The 16,210-nt window shown below is 39.8% G+C and overlaps 1 protein-coding gene across 1 annotated transcript in view; it reads left to right on the top strand.

Moving 5' to 3' along the window:
- The first annotated feature begins 10,383 nt into the window (after nucleotides 1-10,383).
- LOC131414611 (EGF-like and EMI domain-containing protein 1) overlaps nucleotides 10,384-16,210 on the top strand; it is a 457,413-nt gene continuing 451,586 nt past the window's right edge. Inside the window, 4 exon segments of the mRNA XM_058555616.1 lie at nucleotides 10,384-10,421; nucleotides 11,171-11,305; nucleotides 13,672-13,781; nucleotides 15,196-15,300. Coding sequence (XP_058411599.1) covers nucleotides 10,384-10,421; nucleotides 11,171-11,305; nucleotides 13,672-13,781; nucleotides 15,196-15,300 — 388 coding nt within the window.

The raw sequence follows: 16,210 nt of genomic DNA, 5'->3' as shown, positions 1-16,210 counted from the left end.
AAATATTTTGAAAACATAATAAAAAACTGTATTATGTGAAAATTTTAAATTAGACCTCTAGGCGGACCAGAGAGGGTACAGAAATGCCAAGCTGTGGTGAGTTGTGGTACAAGTGTGGGCTTGCTAGGCTCTGGATCTGGAAGCAGACAGAGGTAGTTTAGGGATTTGAGGAGCTTGAGGAGGAATAACAGTGCCCCAAAGCCAGACTCACAAGGTGAAATTAGGAACCATCCCTTCCAGTCATTGCCCTTACCCTCAACTGCTGCCTGGGACACTGATTTCCAGGAAGCTGTGCGTTTAGCACTGGGAGGACAGAGTCAGCCCCATGACCAGGACCTGAGCCAAGCCTCCTGCTGCCTTGGTTTACGGGTCTGTCGAAGTCCCGACCATATCAGGGGGCAGTAACTCTGAGCTAACAAGATAAGAAGCCTGGTTCTGGACTGAGTGCCCAGGAGGACAGGTGGAAGGAACTACAGATCAACCAGTGCTACTGATTTGGAAGAAGTCTCAGCCCTGGTAGCTTGAAGGGATCAGCAAGGGCAAAGGTGGGTTGTGGTCTGGCTCCCAGGCATCTTCTTTTTCTCCCATTTTCTCCAACAGCCCTAACTCCTCCTGGGATGGGAAGGGTGGGGGAAGGAGTGAAAAAGGCTGGCCTCTGCTAGTCATGGAGGTGATGCCTGATGTTACTTGGACTTGGCTTGGTTCTGTCTGAAGTCACTGCTCTCTATTTTAGGTGATATGCCTGGTGTTCTTGGGGGAGGTATTCACTCTGAGGATCATCACAGAGAGGGGCCGCATAGATTCCCCTTGGGTCCTACCAATGGTCCACATACCTGACTGCTTCTTTGGTTGGATGTGTGATCACTGGATCCAGTAGCCACGTGGAGCCCCCTGACTTCTTCCTCTCCTCTCATCTCAGTGCTCCTTTGCACGAAGCCAAAGTAACCCTTGCGAGTTTGTGGAGAACTGAGATGGCGTGGGCTTACTGCAGCTCGGTACCTGCAGGCCCTATTTTATGAACTCCTCCAACAGGGTCTCCTAACTTTGGTTCACACATCCGTCGACCAGAATCAGGCACTCATTCACATAAGACTTCAAAACATTGGGATACTCATGCTAAGTACTTCCAAGAATGTACCTACTAATGTAAAGGTATCCATTAAAATATTATAAATATAATTTAGAACTAAGCCAAATAGATTATGGAGAACAGAGACTATAGAAAAATATTTTCTATCCAACCGACGTAAAGAGAGAGGAAAAGAGTAAATCCAAACTGCTGGTATATAGAAGCTACAAAATGAGATGGTAAAAATAAGTACAATTATACTTGTAATGAAAATGTATGTAAATATACTTACTTAACCTGTTAAAAGACAGAAACTAACAAATTAGATTTTTTAAAATGCAGCAATAGATGTGAAAGAATGTATAGCGAGATTTGAAATAAAGTAACAGAACAAGATATGACTAAGAAAATGCTAACCAAATGAAAATTGTTATTAAAATGTTAATATCAGACTAATAGATTTTAAGGTAAAACAATACAATTATACATTATCATGAGTTAGAAGACACACTGCATAATGATAAAAAGAGCAATACACCAAAACATCTGATAATCAACTTGTAAACGCTTAACAACATAGCCTCAAAGTATATAAAGAACTAAACTGTTAAAATTGCAAAGAGTAATTTCCAAGATAAGTAATGGAAGATTTCAATATACATTTTGCACAATCCAAAATCAAACAAAGGAAAACACTTAGTAAGTTTAGAGACTTGATCAACAAAATGCACAAGCTTGAATGTGTATGTGTGTGTGTACATACACATGCACATATCCATGTTCCTATCACCAAGGAATACAGATTATTGAGTACACATGTACACAAAACTTTTAAACACAACTACAAAAAAATTTTCCACATACTAAATGATAGATATTTTTATATTCATAGATTTTGAAGAATCACTACCATCCAGACGATAGTCTTTGCATCTGCGTAATTTAATTAGAAATCAGCAATACTCAGTTCTTCCCTGTTTTGGGAGGAAAAACTTGTCCTCTACCAACTTAGGTTTTGTGTTTGGGGGCCTGCAAATTAATTAACAACAGACATATTAACAAGAGAAAAGTTCATTATTCATGCATGCAGGGGTACTCTATAGGGAGTAGCACACCAAACAGCTAGGGGTAAAGGTTTATAGTCCAGCTTAATAAGGGTGGAGGGGGAGCTTAAGACTTCAAAGGATGGAAAGTTCTGATGATGTTTGTTTACACAAATTTTTTTGGAATGTCCTGGTACCCAACCCTTGGTTGGGTTGACACACCAACCAAGGTCTGTTGCACTGGCGAGCTCTCTGGAGTAGAGCGGGTGGGGTTTGTGACAGATGACTCTTGTAAATCTCTGCTTTACTCAGAGAGGGAAAGTTCACATAAGGTTTCTTTTTGCAACTGTAGCTCAGATGTTTTCACTTTGAAGTAGTCTTTTTACCATTCTCGTGGGTTGTCAGTTGTTTCATTTCCGCCATGTGACACTTCTTGGAAAGAAGCTGCCTTGATTGCTCTGGAGAGAAGACTCAGGTTAGAAGTTGTGAGGTAAGAGATCTGCAAAAGGAAAGAACATAGATTAGAATGAGGAAAAAAGGAAATTAAAAAATTAATGGTTGGAGCAGACTATAAAGCCAGTTTCTGAGTCTACAGTGCAGCCAGTCAAGAAGATTTTAAACGTTAGGTTTGAGGTATTTTTAGATGGTGGAGTGAAGATGTCAGTGGCAATCCAACAGATTTCCTTTTTTGAAGTTTGAGTATCTTTGGTGAGGGCATAGATATCAGTGTCATAGTCATGGTTATTTCCTAGAGCAGAGCATGGAGGAACGAAGGTGTTCTGGTGAACTTCCTAAGTAGTCCGTACAGCAGCAGCTCTGGACACACAAGATTGCCCATTACAATGTCTGTTGTGATGATGAGTCCTTTGAAGTTTATAGCAAGTCATTCAGCTTCAGCTCACAAGGCTTCTTTAGATCCTGGGGGCGAAGGGCAGCTACAAGACAATGTAGAGTCGTTTGGTTTAGTCGGATTTTAGTTCGCAGTCACGTCTAGTCAGAAGGGTGGGAGGAAAAGTGGAAATGTTAATTTGGAGGGATGTAGCCAGATATTGAAGAGAACTAGAAGAACTGAGAATTTGGTAAGGACTGACAAAATATGTAAGATGGCAGGATCCAGTCCAATTTACAGAAAGATAGTAAAACCTCAAAAACAATGAACAGGACTAGAATCCCCTAACCCATAAGTGTGGGTTATAGTTTCCCACTGAAACAAAATCTTTCTCTACAGTAATCCCATTTTAATAAAAAAGTAGTCAAAGTAAGATTAGTCTTGTTTGCAAAATAAGACTGATCTCATTACCTTTGGCCTAATTATTTATATAAGTGCTACAAGAGTGGTAGTTGACCATATAGGCCCTTTTTAAAATTTGCTTTGCTGGAACTTTTATAAGGAATCTCAGATTGGACTTTAAAAGCCTTTCAAGGCTAGGAAGCCAAGCCAAAAACTTGTCACTACACCTGCAGTATAAATTTGAGTAAATTCCTCTGTTCTCAAGGTCCCCAAATGTCCTGATTCCTGGGCTTGCCAAGAAGTTACCTTCCTTATTCATCTGTAACGCTGGGAACCCTATAAGCCAGGTACCAGGATGGTTTTCTCACGAAGGCTTTGTAAGTCAACCTTAGTTCCTTCAAACTGTCTGATCATATGTGATGCTATGTATCATTTTTAAATATGACATTCCAATCAAATCCTTGGTTGTATAACCAATGTTTCCAATTATGTCCTGTTACAAACAGGATGGATTCTTATCAAATTTATGCAAATAACTATATTGCCATGAAAATAAGAATATCTAATGAGAGTTTCCAAATTCTGGAGGGATCAGGCAGGAAGAAAAAGGTGAATGTTTAAATGTTTCACTTCTGTTTACAAAGTATAATTTGCAGAATTGTTGTTAAGTTATAGATAGCTTAAGAGAAAAGAGAAAGGGGTTCTTTAAATCTAGCAGCAATATTCCAAACAAAAGCCATAATCATCCTTTATCAGTTCATTCAGTCCCATGTAATTAATTCTTGTTATGCTTGATCTTGGATTAGCAGTTTCATGAACCTGTCAGCTTCCCCACTAGATTGCTGGAAATCTTGACTTAGTTCAGTGGTAATGATCTCAAAGTTATTTAAGTAAAGCCATTAGAAGCCTGTACCCTAGAGTACCTGACATAGTCTTTTTTATGGGTCTTCAAGAAAGTTTCTTTTTGTTGAAGATAAGCACTCTGGCCTGTAGCTGATTGCAAGAGCGTTCAGGAAAGCATAAAAGTAAAACAGTATCTGTGGCTGACAAAAGACTTAAAATAGCTGTGGTTAAAGATCTAATGAGAGTTCATTATAAAAGTAATGCAACTGACAAAGAAATTTGGTTGTTTCTGTGACATGCAATATTTTAAAATAAAAACTGGAGATATGACTGATAACATTTACTATTGTTTTCTAATATCAGGTAAAATAGTACCAGGACACGTCATGGACAGCGAGGGCATTGACAGATCTCTGGGAATTTCATACCATTTCTGAATACTTATATTAACAATATTTACCCATACAAATATAACCTAGGGAAGGTTAAGCCTCTCTTCTTATTTGACAATGCTTTCGTGCGATTCAACACGTCTAATTAATTTTTAACATCTCTCTTTTTACAGAGTGAAAGAACAAATCCTTTGAGATTTTCCAGGAGACTCCTGGGAAATTTCAAAGTCAGTTCAAGATCAAGATTTTATTTAGGATTTGACTTTGGGAAGGCAAAATATCAAAGTTGTCAAAATGTCAAAAGGTTTGAACACTTGATTAAATAAGATCACAGGTCACTATGAAACAATACTTAGTTATCTATTTGACAAGGTGATAATGAAAGATTGTAAAAGTAATTATAGGAAGTGACATGATTATAAAAAAAAAGCTTGGCTCTTTCAATAGTGAGAAGGCTCAATTCTCCTAAGTAGTGAAGAACATGATGAACACAACACAGGAAATTATTCTGATAAGACAGAATCTTTGTTTTCTAGGCAGATTACTTAAAGGGTAAAGAAAAACCTTTTCCAATCCCTTATTAAGAACAAACCAATAGCCCAAGAAAACTTGGTCGTTTTAATAGAAAGAGAGCCAAACTCTAGTTTTGATTCAGGTACTATTAATAATAAAGCTCATTTTAAAAAAAACCTTATAAGCAAAACCATCCAACCTTAGCCAGCTTTGACCATGCAGCATAAAATTCCTTTTCTGCAAATCTTCTACGACTTTCTATATCCATTGGGGTTGTCCTGTTCTTTTCTTCTTTCTCATTGTGGAACAACCAGTCATTTTACTTTAGGACAAACTTACTCTCCTTTTTCCTTTAACAATAACACAGCCTACATTCCTTGCATACTTTTCATACAAAGTTGTTTCCCTTCATCCTTATTATTTCTAGTATTTTCATTTACATTTTTTATTATAATTAATTTTTATCATTAGTAACTGTTATGGACTGAATTAGTAATGGTTATGGACCCTTCTCAAAATCATATTGTAAGGCCCTTACTCCCAATGAGATTATATTTGGAGATAAGGTCTTTAAGGAGGTTCTTCAGGTCAAATGAGGTTCTAAGGATGAGGCCCTAATCTTACAGAACTAGTGTCCTTGTAAGAAGAGGAAGAGACAACAGAGACTTCTCTCTCTGTTTTGCACACAGAGGAAAGACGATGTGAGGACATTGCGAGCAGGCAGCTGTCTGTAAGCCAGGAAGAGAGTTCTCACCAGAAACTAACCTTGCTGGCACCTTGATCTTGGACTTCCAGCCTCCAGAACCGTGAGAAAATAAATGTCTGTTGTTTAAGCCGCCCAGTCTGTGGTGTCTTGTTATGACAGCCTGAGCTGACAAGTACAGAAGACTTTCTTTTACAGAGAAAACTAGGAAGGAGACAATTGTGAATTGTCTGTCTTATACCAGCATTTTGTAGCAGATTAGCAAAATTTATGAGTATACTGTCTCCCAATTTTAAAGATATATGCTTCTTGGGGGCCGGCCCCGTGGCTTAGCGGTTAAGTGCGTGCGCTCTGCTACTGGCGGCCCAGGTTCGGATCCCGGGCGCACACCGACACGCTGCTTGTCCGGCCATGCTGAGGTGGCGTCCCACATACAGCAGCTAGAAGAGTGTGCAACTATGACGTACAACTATCTACCAGGGCTTTTGGGAGAAAAAGGGCAAAAAGGAGGAAGATTGGCAATAGATGTTAGCTCAGGGCTGGTCTTCCTCAGCAAAAAGAGGAGGATTGGCATGGATGTTAGCTCAGGGCTGATCTTCCTCACAAAAAAAAAAAAAAAAGAAGAAGATATATGCTTCTTAAATACAATTTCTCAATGTGGCAGTTACGAACAGAACACAATGGCTGTCCCTGGGAGATCCAAACCAAGAATCACAACACCCCAAGAAGTAGACTAGTTCTAACCAAAAAGTTTTCACCTATAAATCTACATTTTGGAAAATTCCTTTTTGCAAAGACAAGAGGCTCTTACCAGCTTTGCTCAACCAGACCCCAGGCAGAGATCTAGGAGTCTGACTGGTGGGAAAGCTTATGATTCCAGGTGGGCCATACTGAGATGAGAAGTCTCAGCACTACAAAGGCAATGGGGAAAGAGATGACAAGGATCCTATGGGTTGAGACCCTTCAGAATGTAGACTTAGAGACTTCCCTGAGAGTTGGCAGAGGTTAGCAGAAAGTTTTGCTTGTGCACTTCATGTCTCAGGCCCCTAACCTGATGGTTGGCCACCTGTTATGAGAGGTTCAAGGATTCACTCGGAGACGTAAAAGAAACGTTCTACTCCAAACAAATGGACTGAAGGTATATTTTCTTACATAGAGGATAGTAAAGGCCATAGTCTGCAAACAGATCCGAATAGATCAAATATTAAGAGGGAAAAACATCAGCTCGACTGGAAAGAGAAAACATCCACATTGGCTGAGATAGCAGCAGATTTGAATAGGTCATATAATGAGAGAGAAAAACATCAGATCAACTGGAAAGGGAAAACATCCACATCAACTGCAGGGAAATGAGACAAATCAACCGGAAAGAGAAACACCAGGTTGACAGAAAAGAGAACACCTCGGATCGGTTACTCACAACATCCACACCCCACTGCCGGGGAGAGTCCCTTTGATTGACACGGCTGGGCGGGAATCTGATCATCAGAGGTCCTGGGCAGGACATCCTCTCCACAGGTGAGACTCTCACCAGGTCTTGGTTTTCAGCACTTTATATAAGCAGTTACAGATTTTACAGAGCAAGCATTCAGTGTTTCCACGCACAAATGGTTATCAGTGGCATACATGCACTGAGCCTCCTGGCTATCATCCCAGCCCGGCAGTTGTGTATGTGTATTGTTTACCCTGGTTATCATCCCTGCCCGGCATAGATGGCCAGTCTGCCCCAGGCTGTGGTGCCTGAAGGGCCTTGAAATTTTTACACATTGCAACTGTCTCCATGGGAGAAGGGCCAGTTCCCACCACGCGGAAAGCAGCTTTTATATTTCTTTTTGTGCTGGTGGCTGTAGGTCAATGGAGCGGCCAAACATGGCTGTACTCATGTCAAGACACCACCTCTGAGCACAGATCTGACAATCTGTGCCCCATGGCAGGAAGAATACCAGAGAGAGTGCTCTATCTGGTTCCAAGCCAAGCTCTCAGGACACAAAATTGAAACAGAAGGAGAAACTCATCTGATTTTATTGGTGACCCACTGAAGATTTGTCTAAGCAGTCAGCAATCTGTTGAGAACTGCAAACTCACCAGGCTGTGAGGCTGGCTTAAACGACAGGCTTATGGGACCTATGCCTGTGTTCTATCCTATGAGTCTCCTGCTTATGATAAGCAACACTTTTAGACAGCACAGCACAAAACAGGAGCATGAAAGAAAGCTTACTTTTGCCAGTTTGTTTAGAGATCCCAAGAGCTCAGCTGCAGTCTCCAGAGTGAGCAAAGATTTCTATTTCATCCTTGTTGCCAAAACTATTAGGAGGAAAATCTTTTCCTCTGCCAACTTAGGTTCGAGTGTTTGGGGGCCTGTGAATTAATTGACAACAGAAAGATCAATAGGAGAAAAGTTTATTACTCACACATGGCAGGACACCTGTAGAATAACCAAGTGACTGACTTTACTTAGCCACATGGGCTTGGGAATCAAGAATGGTACTGCTTTACTAAAACATTCTTGAGCATGAGTTAACCTAAAATAAAAACTCGTCTCAACCAAAACTATGTTGCTTGTTAACTATGGTTCAGTAATATAATGTGTGAAGTTCTAAAGTCACGTTCACATTTCTTATGATGTTATCAGAGAAATTACTTGGTGGTGATCTGGATTACAGATAGTTTTCTAGAAACTTTAGTCTAATACAATTTCCTTGTGATGCATAAAATTTGTGTTGGCATTTCCATGTTCACCAGGGCTGCTGGCTTTGGGTCTTTCTGAAGGAATAGATTTCCCTTGAGGACTTCTTTCTTTATAAGAATCAGGAAAACCCCGAGGGAGATGTGGGGGGTTCCTGGGACTTGGAGGCCAGGCTAGATTGGGCTGTGCTGTCACTTGTAGTGCCCAGGAGCAGATATAACCTAAGTCATTGTCAAGGAGGGGAGCTACGGTTGGTGTTAAAGAGAGAGCATCACACGTCCACCTCCAGTTCCTGGCTGTAGGAAGTGAGGTGAGAAATCAGTTCTAAAAACCATCTGTGGCTTCCAGTGCCCTGAGAATAAAATCAAAACTCCTTGGCCTGAAAGGCCGTGTCTGCTGTACCAAGCGTCTCATCATTTGAGCCAATTTGGCCTTTTTTCATATACTCTGGAGGCCAGGTGTTTCCCCTTTTAAAACCTCTGCTCATTTTATTTCTTCTGCCTGAATGGCATCCCTGGTCTCTTCTATGGCTGGCTTCTCTTCACCCTTTCAGGTCACAGTGTCACCTCTTCAGTGAGGCCTTTCCTAATTAGCGAATATTAGTAAGCTTCCTCTATTTCTATTTCAGTCCCCTGGTTGCTTCCACGTTAGCATTTCACATTTTGTATTTATTTAGGTGGTTTTACGTACACACTCTCTCCCATCTATTTAGACTGTCGATGCAAATGAATATGGACTTTCTTTTGTTTGTACCACCTTCAGCTGAAACTGTCATTGCAGCACCCATGTCCCCTCTCCTTTACCACTGCACACCTGCCAGGCTTTCAACTGCCAGTATTTGCATTCCTTTGCCTGAAAGCTTACTTTGGCTTCTGGAAGCTGACCCTGCCTACCTGTGCTGCCACCTGAAATGCTAGAAAGGAAGTAGTCCTCCACCAATCACTGATAGGAATTAGTGTATAAATGCCCAGGCTCCCTCACCCGTTTGGAAGCTAGTCATCTAAAGTGTTGGCAGGCTCATAATGCATCTTTTTTTTTGGCTAATTCTCCTTCCCTGTCTCATTTCACCACTCCCTTACCAGTGTTTTCTGCACCTCCCAAATGAATTATTTATACTCAAATCTTTGTGGGGGGGATGCTTCTGGCATGTGTAGGTGACAGTAAATATTTGTTGAATGAATGAATGAGTGGATGGATGGGTGGGTAGCTGGGTGGGTGGATGGAATGATAGATGAGAGTAGGTTACAAAATGGAGTTCAAGGCTGGATGAGGTGTAACGTTTCAAACTATAACTGAAAAAACAAAGGTGTGGTGAGCTCATTCTAAGTGGGGAGAGTTGGCTCACAAAAAACATGGAAGCCTACCTGACGGTGTAGGTACAGGCAGTTTACAGAGAATTTAATATGGAATTTTTAAAAGCTAAGGTTTTCTTTAGGCCCACTGCCCAATTATTGATGATGTATGGATGCTCGACTTACGTACAGTTTTTACATTTATTGTTATATTAGAGTATTTACCTAAAGCATTAAAATGTGCTATGCAAACTCATAAATAAAGTTCAACATGAATTTGATTCAATTTAGGTTAAGTTAACAGTCCAATCACCTTTCAGAAATATATCTGGAAGTGAGAATTGGGCTGTAGGTGAAATCAGATGGTGAGATTTAGTCAGCGCCATGGAAAGAAGTGATCACAAAAAGGGACCGCAGCTGTGGAGGGTGATGTAACTGATTTCAGTGTGGGAAGTACTCTTGGATGTTTTTATCAGTATTATTATGGTGTCCCCTAGACAGGTTCACAAAGTTGTTTAGGGGCTGACTAGAACTCCTGAATCAGAAATCATTTCTGTTTTCGGTAGATTATGAACATCACTCATACTCGAAGCTAGACTGCGAGTTTCCTGATGGTAAGAAAAGAACATCAGGGTCTGACTCCAGTGAGGTCAGTGCATGACACGCAGGTGGCTTTGAATGCATGAAAAGTGTGAGTGGTGGGGCCAACCTGCTCTTATGATTAGTATTATTTTCAAATGCAAGACAATCGATATGGACTAGTAAATCATCCATCACTAAGTGAAGCATTCCTCAAATCAAAAGAATTTAATTCTGACGCTCCATGCGATGGGTGTGATGTAGCCACACATTTAAAAATTAAAGCTAATGTGTCTAAAATCCTGTAAATTTATCTAAACTTTCTATAAGGAAATATTAATATAATGGTGCTGATTGAAAACTATTGTGTTTAAACAAGCATTATGTATGAAACCAAACTAACTGAACATGCTAATGGAAAATATTGTTCAGAAATAATTTCCAGGAAAACATCTAACTTCGTTTGATGAATCACCCTGCCTTTTCTTCATGCATATTGAGAATCGTGCAATTCTGTTTCTTTTTTAGTTTTGGCTACCCAAGAGCTCAGAACTTAATTTGCAGCTGAATTTTCCTAAGCACATAAGAACTTATGGCTTTTAGATTTATCTTCTAAATTTCTCCTTGTTTTTAAAATCTATTCTGATTTTCCTCTTTCCTTGGCCTGAATTTTTTTTATGTTGCCTTATTTTTCTCTCTTACTTTATGTAAGTCACCAGAAGCTTTTTGTGGAAAATGGAGGGATAAATGATTCATGTATAAAACATAAAGAAACAATCTATTTTTATTGCATTACTACTCTTTTTTTTTTTCTCCCAGGCCAAATGTTTGTGAAGAACAGTAGCTGACTATGGTGGGACTTCCACACCCGTGTGTCCGAGCATTCACACGCACCATCCAGCTCTGGAAACCGGGCTGTACCGGACCAAGGCGGTGTGTGGATTATGAAAGAAGGTAATGGTCCTTTTGCTATTTCCTTTTGATTACTAAAAATCAAAGCCTAAAGCCTCAACTGTGTCTAAAGATTTCATCCAGTAAATTTTAGAAAATAATTATATAACTGAGTAAACAAGCATAAGATACGTCCACCATGGACTTTCAGAATTATATTTTCCTACAGAGAAAGGATATACTATCACTTTACTTTAGGCCTCATTTATGTGTGAGGTATTTTGTGTTAGATGCCACTAATTTTACCTCATGACATGATAGACTGTTGAAAACTGAAGATCAGAAGACTGACAGAAACAAGGAATATTGTGTTGGTTTGCTAAATTTAGCACGACTTGGATCGGGGGCATCTACAGTTGTGAACCACGACCTGACCTGCCCTTGGTTCCCTCGTCAGACTTTGAAACCTAGAGCTTCTTTAACTTTATTTTGGCCTTTGAGTTAGGATTAGCTCTGCAGGCTGGGAGAGGAGGGAAAAAGCGAGTGCGCTGCTTTCAATGTGTCAAGACTTCATGAGGACTTTTTTCCCAAAGTTTTAAAATAATTTTGCCAAATACGTAACCTCTTAATACAAATAGTTGCTAATGGGTTAAGTTTTACGTAAATGAGTCAACTGGGTCTAAATTCAGGATACTTAAAGTTAAAAAATGTGTGGCTTTAGATTAATGAATTTATTAGTAGTAGTAGTATTATGACTACTGCTGCTGTTGCCAAAGCAAAGTTGGGGACATTTATAAATAACTGGGTTTGCCATTGTGTAGAAATAGCGACACGCTGATAATATAGGACTCAGTAAAATATTATAAGACTAAATCATTTAAATGGTAGATATTTACACATACATCGTGTGTGTGTGAGTGTGTAAGCTTCAGACGGATAGGCTTTTATCGGTCTACACTCAGGACGTTTAAATGAAGTTTAAATCAGAAAACTTTCCCTAGCTCTTACTAGCTGTGTAACCCTAGACAAAGTTCCTATATTTCTCTGTGCCTTAGTCTATAAAGTTAGAAAAATAATACCATGCATGGATATTATGAGGATTAACTGAAGACATATTTAACACATAGGGCACAATGCTTGGTACACAGTAGGTACTTTAATATGTTTATGCATTAGAGTATCTGTTTTTGAAAATGGCTTTTCATTTAGATTTTTCTGTACTCCCCCCATGAGGTTTAATCATTGTTGACATTAGACTGAACCAAAGAAAGTCCACTACCATATAGACATTCAGACTTGGGAAAGCAAACAGGAATAAGTAGATGTTTTATATTTTTATTCTCAAGAGCTCTGTAGTTTTATACACTCCTTTATTCAGTAAATATTTATGACCTTGGGTTTGGAGTTGAGGCAGTTTTCAGAGATGTTTGGTATATTTGCCAAACTAATATCCCTTTTGTTTGTGTATAGGTATGCAAACCTACGCTTATATCCCGATTGGAGAGATACACGTACAAAATATTAGGTTATGCTTCAAGATGGTGATTAATTGTCATAAAAATAGTACAACCAATAAGTCCAATTTTTGAGAGAAGAGAAGAAGCAATATACATTGGCATGGTGGGGAAAGAGAAGTTGGAGGAAGTGGAACTTGAACTTGGCTTTGAATAATGAAGGGGATTTGTACTGGTGATATGAAGATAGGCAAGTGAAGGGGACAGAATAAGTTAATACTTTTAGGATAAAGAATAAATATGACATTGATCTGATGGAAAGGTAATTAGCCAGTTTAGAGATGTTTGGTATTATGGTCTATTAAGAGGTCAGCATGAATTAGCATTTTCAACCTTTTGTTGATTATTGCCCCCTAAGGAGCCTTTCTTTGTCAACTTTCTTTTTTAAATGTTAGTAATCATCCCCCTCCCCCGTGATGTTTTAATACCATCGATATACTTTGTATTCATTTATGTACTGTGCTCCTTTGTAGGACCTCAAACGACGTATTAGCTAAGATTCTTTTCACCCCTCTCACCCAAGAACTGGTTGTCGCCCCCTTGTGGGTGGTCCACCACTGCTGAGAATGCATGCTATAGCAGGACCAATAAATGAGGGACTTTCACTGTCAAGTTGAAAAGCATGTACTTTATTATCCTTCAGGATTTCATTATTCTGTTTATAATTTTGTGTTTCATTCTGGTAGCTTGAGTGACCCTTCGGGTAATTTATACCATAGGTCATGGGGGTCCCTCCTAATTTTCATTAACCTATACCTATATTAAATCTTGGTTGCATATGTTGTGAGGTGTGTGTGTGTGTGTGCGTATAAACGGCAGGATTTCGGTTGGAGGGAGAATTCTTTTTTGGGTTTAAGATGACAGCTTTGCCTTAAGAGGAAGCATTGCTGATCCAGATTCCTGTGTTTCTTAGAGGATGCGGTACTACACTATCTACAGACAGACGTACAGCGTGGAGCAGCAGACCATCTATAGGTGCTGCCCTGCTTGGAGCCGCCAGGACGATGAACCTGGCTGCCTACAGTGTAAGTTATAATTTTTCCTGTCTAACTCTCTGTCACTAGAAGTAATGGTTTCGCTCCGTTTTGGGCTTCAGTCATATCATGCCTGTCAAGTTTTAGGCATCTTTAGAATCATCACAAATTCAGAGCATCTCTTTGAACTGAAAATTTACACATGACATGTGCCAAAATGCACAATACGCCTTGCTGTTGAGCGTTTCTAATGATAGGTCAGAACTCAGGACCCATAGCACTGCTGCTGTATATTCTGTCTCTTTATTTAAAAGACAGTTTATTTAAAGCCAAATAGGTTACATCTTGCCTTCCATCTCCCTTTTCTGTTTGCCTGTTTCCCGTATCATCAAATTTGTAATCCACAGTTGATTCAAAAGTCTGGAGGGAAATCACCGTAGTAAATCTAAATGGGATTTCTCGACTTGTGCTTGTCATGATTAATTGCACAACTCTGGAGGCAGTTTCCTTTTTTAAGATGAGGTATGCAGTCCTTTTACAAACCTCTGGCGAGGGTATTCCAGACCCTTCGGAGTAGTTTGACAGCACTCAAGCTGCAGAACTAGTGGCCTTATATAGTTCATTCACGCCAGGAGGAATGGCTCGTTCAGCGACTCCTTTACCTGTGTGTTTCTGGTTATTGCCAAGTCGCTTAAAATGCTTCAGTGTGTTGCAGTCAGTGTAGCACACAGCACAACAGTTCATCTCTCCTGCTGTCCGGTACCTTAGGGAGCTTGTCAGCATCCTGTTTCCTTGCCCACTGTCCTTTCTGCTCTTGAAATATCTAGAGAAAGTGGCCTCAGGATTCCCATGTTAGGCAGGCTTGGCATTGAGTGGTGCACCAGAGGTCACTGTATTTGCAGGCCGTGCTGGGCCACTGCAGCTGGCTGGTTTAGGCTCAGTGAAAACATCTGCCCATGTCATCTCAGCTACGTTATAAACTCCTGGAAATTAATGACTGTGAGATGAATTCTTTATATTGCCGTATGACACCTACCACAGTCCTTTGCCTCTGGAAAGTATTAGTATTTCTTGCTTGATTTTAAATTGTTTTGGCCACACGATCATCTTATCCATGGAGTTTCTTTAGACTAGTGCTACTCAAACTTGAATGTGAATACAAATCACCTAGTATCTTGTTAAAATGTGGATTCGGATTCAGCAGGTCTGGAGTGAGGCCTGAGATTCTGCATTTCTACAAACTTCTAGGTGATATGGATGCTACCACATAGAGTTCTACAAGGCTCTAGACAGCAAGGCCTTAATAAAAAACTTATAATAAAAACACTGTTTAACCTCTGCTATGGAGGGTCTGGTGGAAATGTCTAGATTATATTTATATTAGCAACTTGGTGCTTACATTGAGGATTTTCTTTCTTTCCCTCAACTCCATTCTCCCCTTTCTCCTCATCTACCTACCTTTTAGCTGTCTCTGCAGTGGGGACTTGTTTCAATGGAAGGAGATGCTCAGACAGTGAAGCCCAGTGGTGCCAGTGTTCAGAGGGTTTTCAGGGACCCTGCTGTCAATATGGTGAGTCACCAGCAATACCATTTTTTTATGACTTGGAGCTGTCTGCTTTGCTTTTAGGGGCCAGCCAATTTTGTCGATTCAAACTAATGGCAGGGTTATGCCTCCGGGGATTGGTGAGCATTAAAATGAGCCACTAAGCAAAATCCTACAACCTACAGTGTACTCAGCATCACAAATTATGCTTTGCAGTTTAGTTTTAATTATTCACTATAAGAGTTCAAAGGGTAGCAGTAAGTACAAAATAGTCTATTTTGTAAAGGAAATGGCAGCTTAATAAGAAAACCTCATTCTGATCTCAGATGTTAAATCTTTAACAGAGCCATGGATTGAAATTGCTGGTACCATATTCTTCTGTGAGATCACTGTGGTTTGTGAATAACTAAAGCAGAGATTAACACAAATTCAGTGTGATATGATGTTTACTACTTTCATGCCCTTTATTAAAAAAAAAAAACTAAAAAAATGAACACTTGCAGATTCTCCATTTTGAAACTCAGTAACCTAGTTTTGAGGGTTGAAACTTTATTGACTGTCAATTTTGGACATGTGCATTTAGGATGTTTCTTGTGCTGGAAATTTCCAGAATGGCCAAGGATTTATCCTTTTCTGCATCTGCCATGAGATCGTGTGCTTTCAAAAGAGTTTGTTTTGACTTGATCATCTGATTCTAGTCTCCAGAGAATGTGAATGCATCTGCATTTATCTTTTCAGAGCAGGAAAAACAAAACAAAACCTATCTTATAGAAGTTAAAGAAATAGGTGTGAAAAGCTAACGAAAATATAAAATCTTCTGCTGATACGTTTGCCTTCTCTTATCCGTTACTTGAATCTTTGTAAGTGACATTGCAAGGCTGCTGAGAGCTCATCACTCATGTCCATTTGTCTCCTCTGCCCTTGGCATAAGGTTAAT

The sequence above is a fragment of the Diceros bicornis genome, chromosome 15 (assembly GCF_020826845.1).
Source record: "Diceros bicornis minor isolate mBicDic1 chromosome 15, mDicBic1.mat.cur, whole genome shotgun sequence".
Lineage (NCBI taxonomy): Eukaryota > Metazoa > Chordata > Mammalia > Perissodactyla > Rhinocerotidae > Diceros > Diceros bicornis.
The sequence above is the reverse complement of the archived record's forward strand: the minus strand, read 5'-3'. Positions and strand labels throughout refer to the sequence as shown.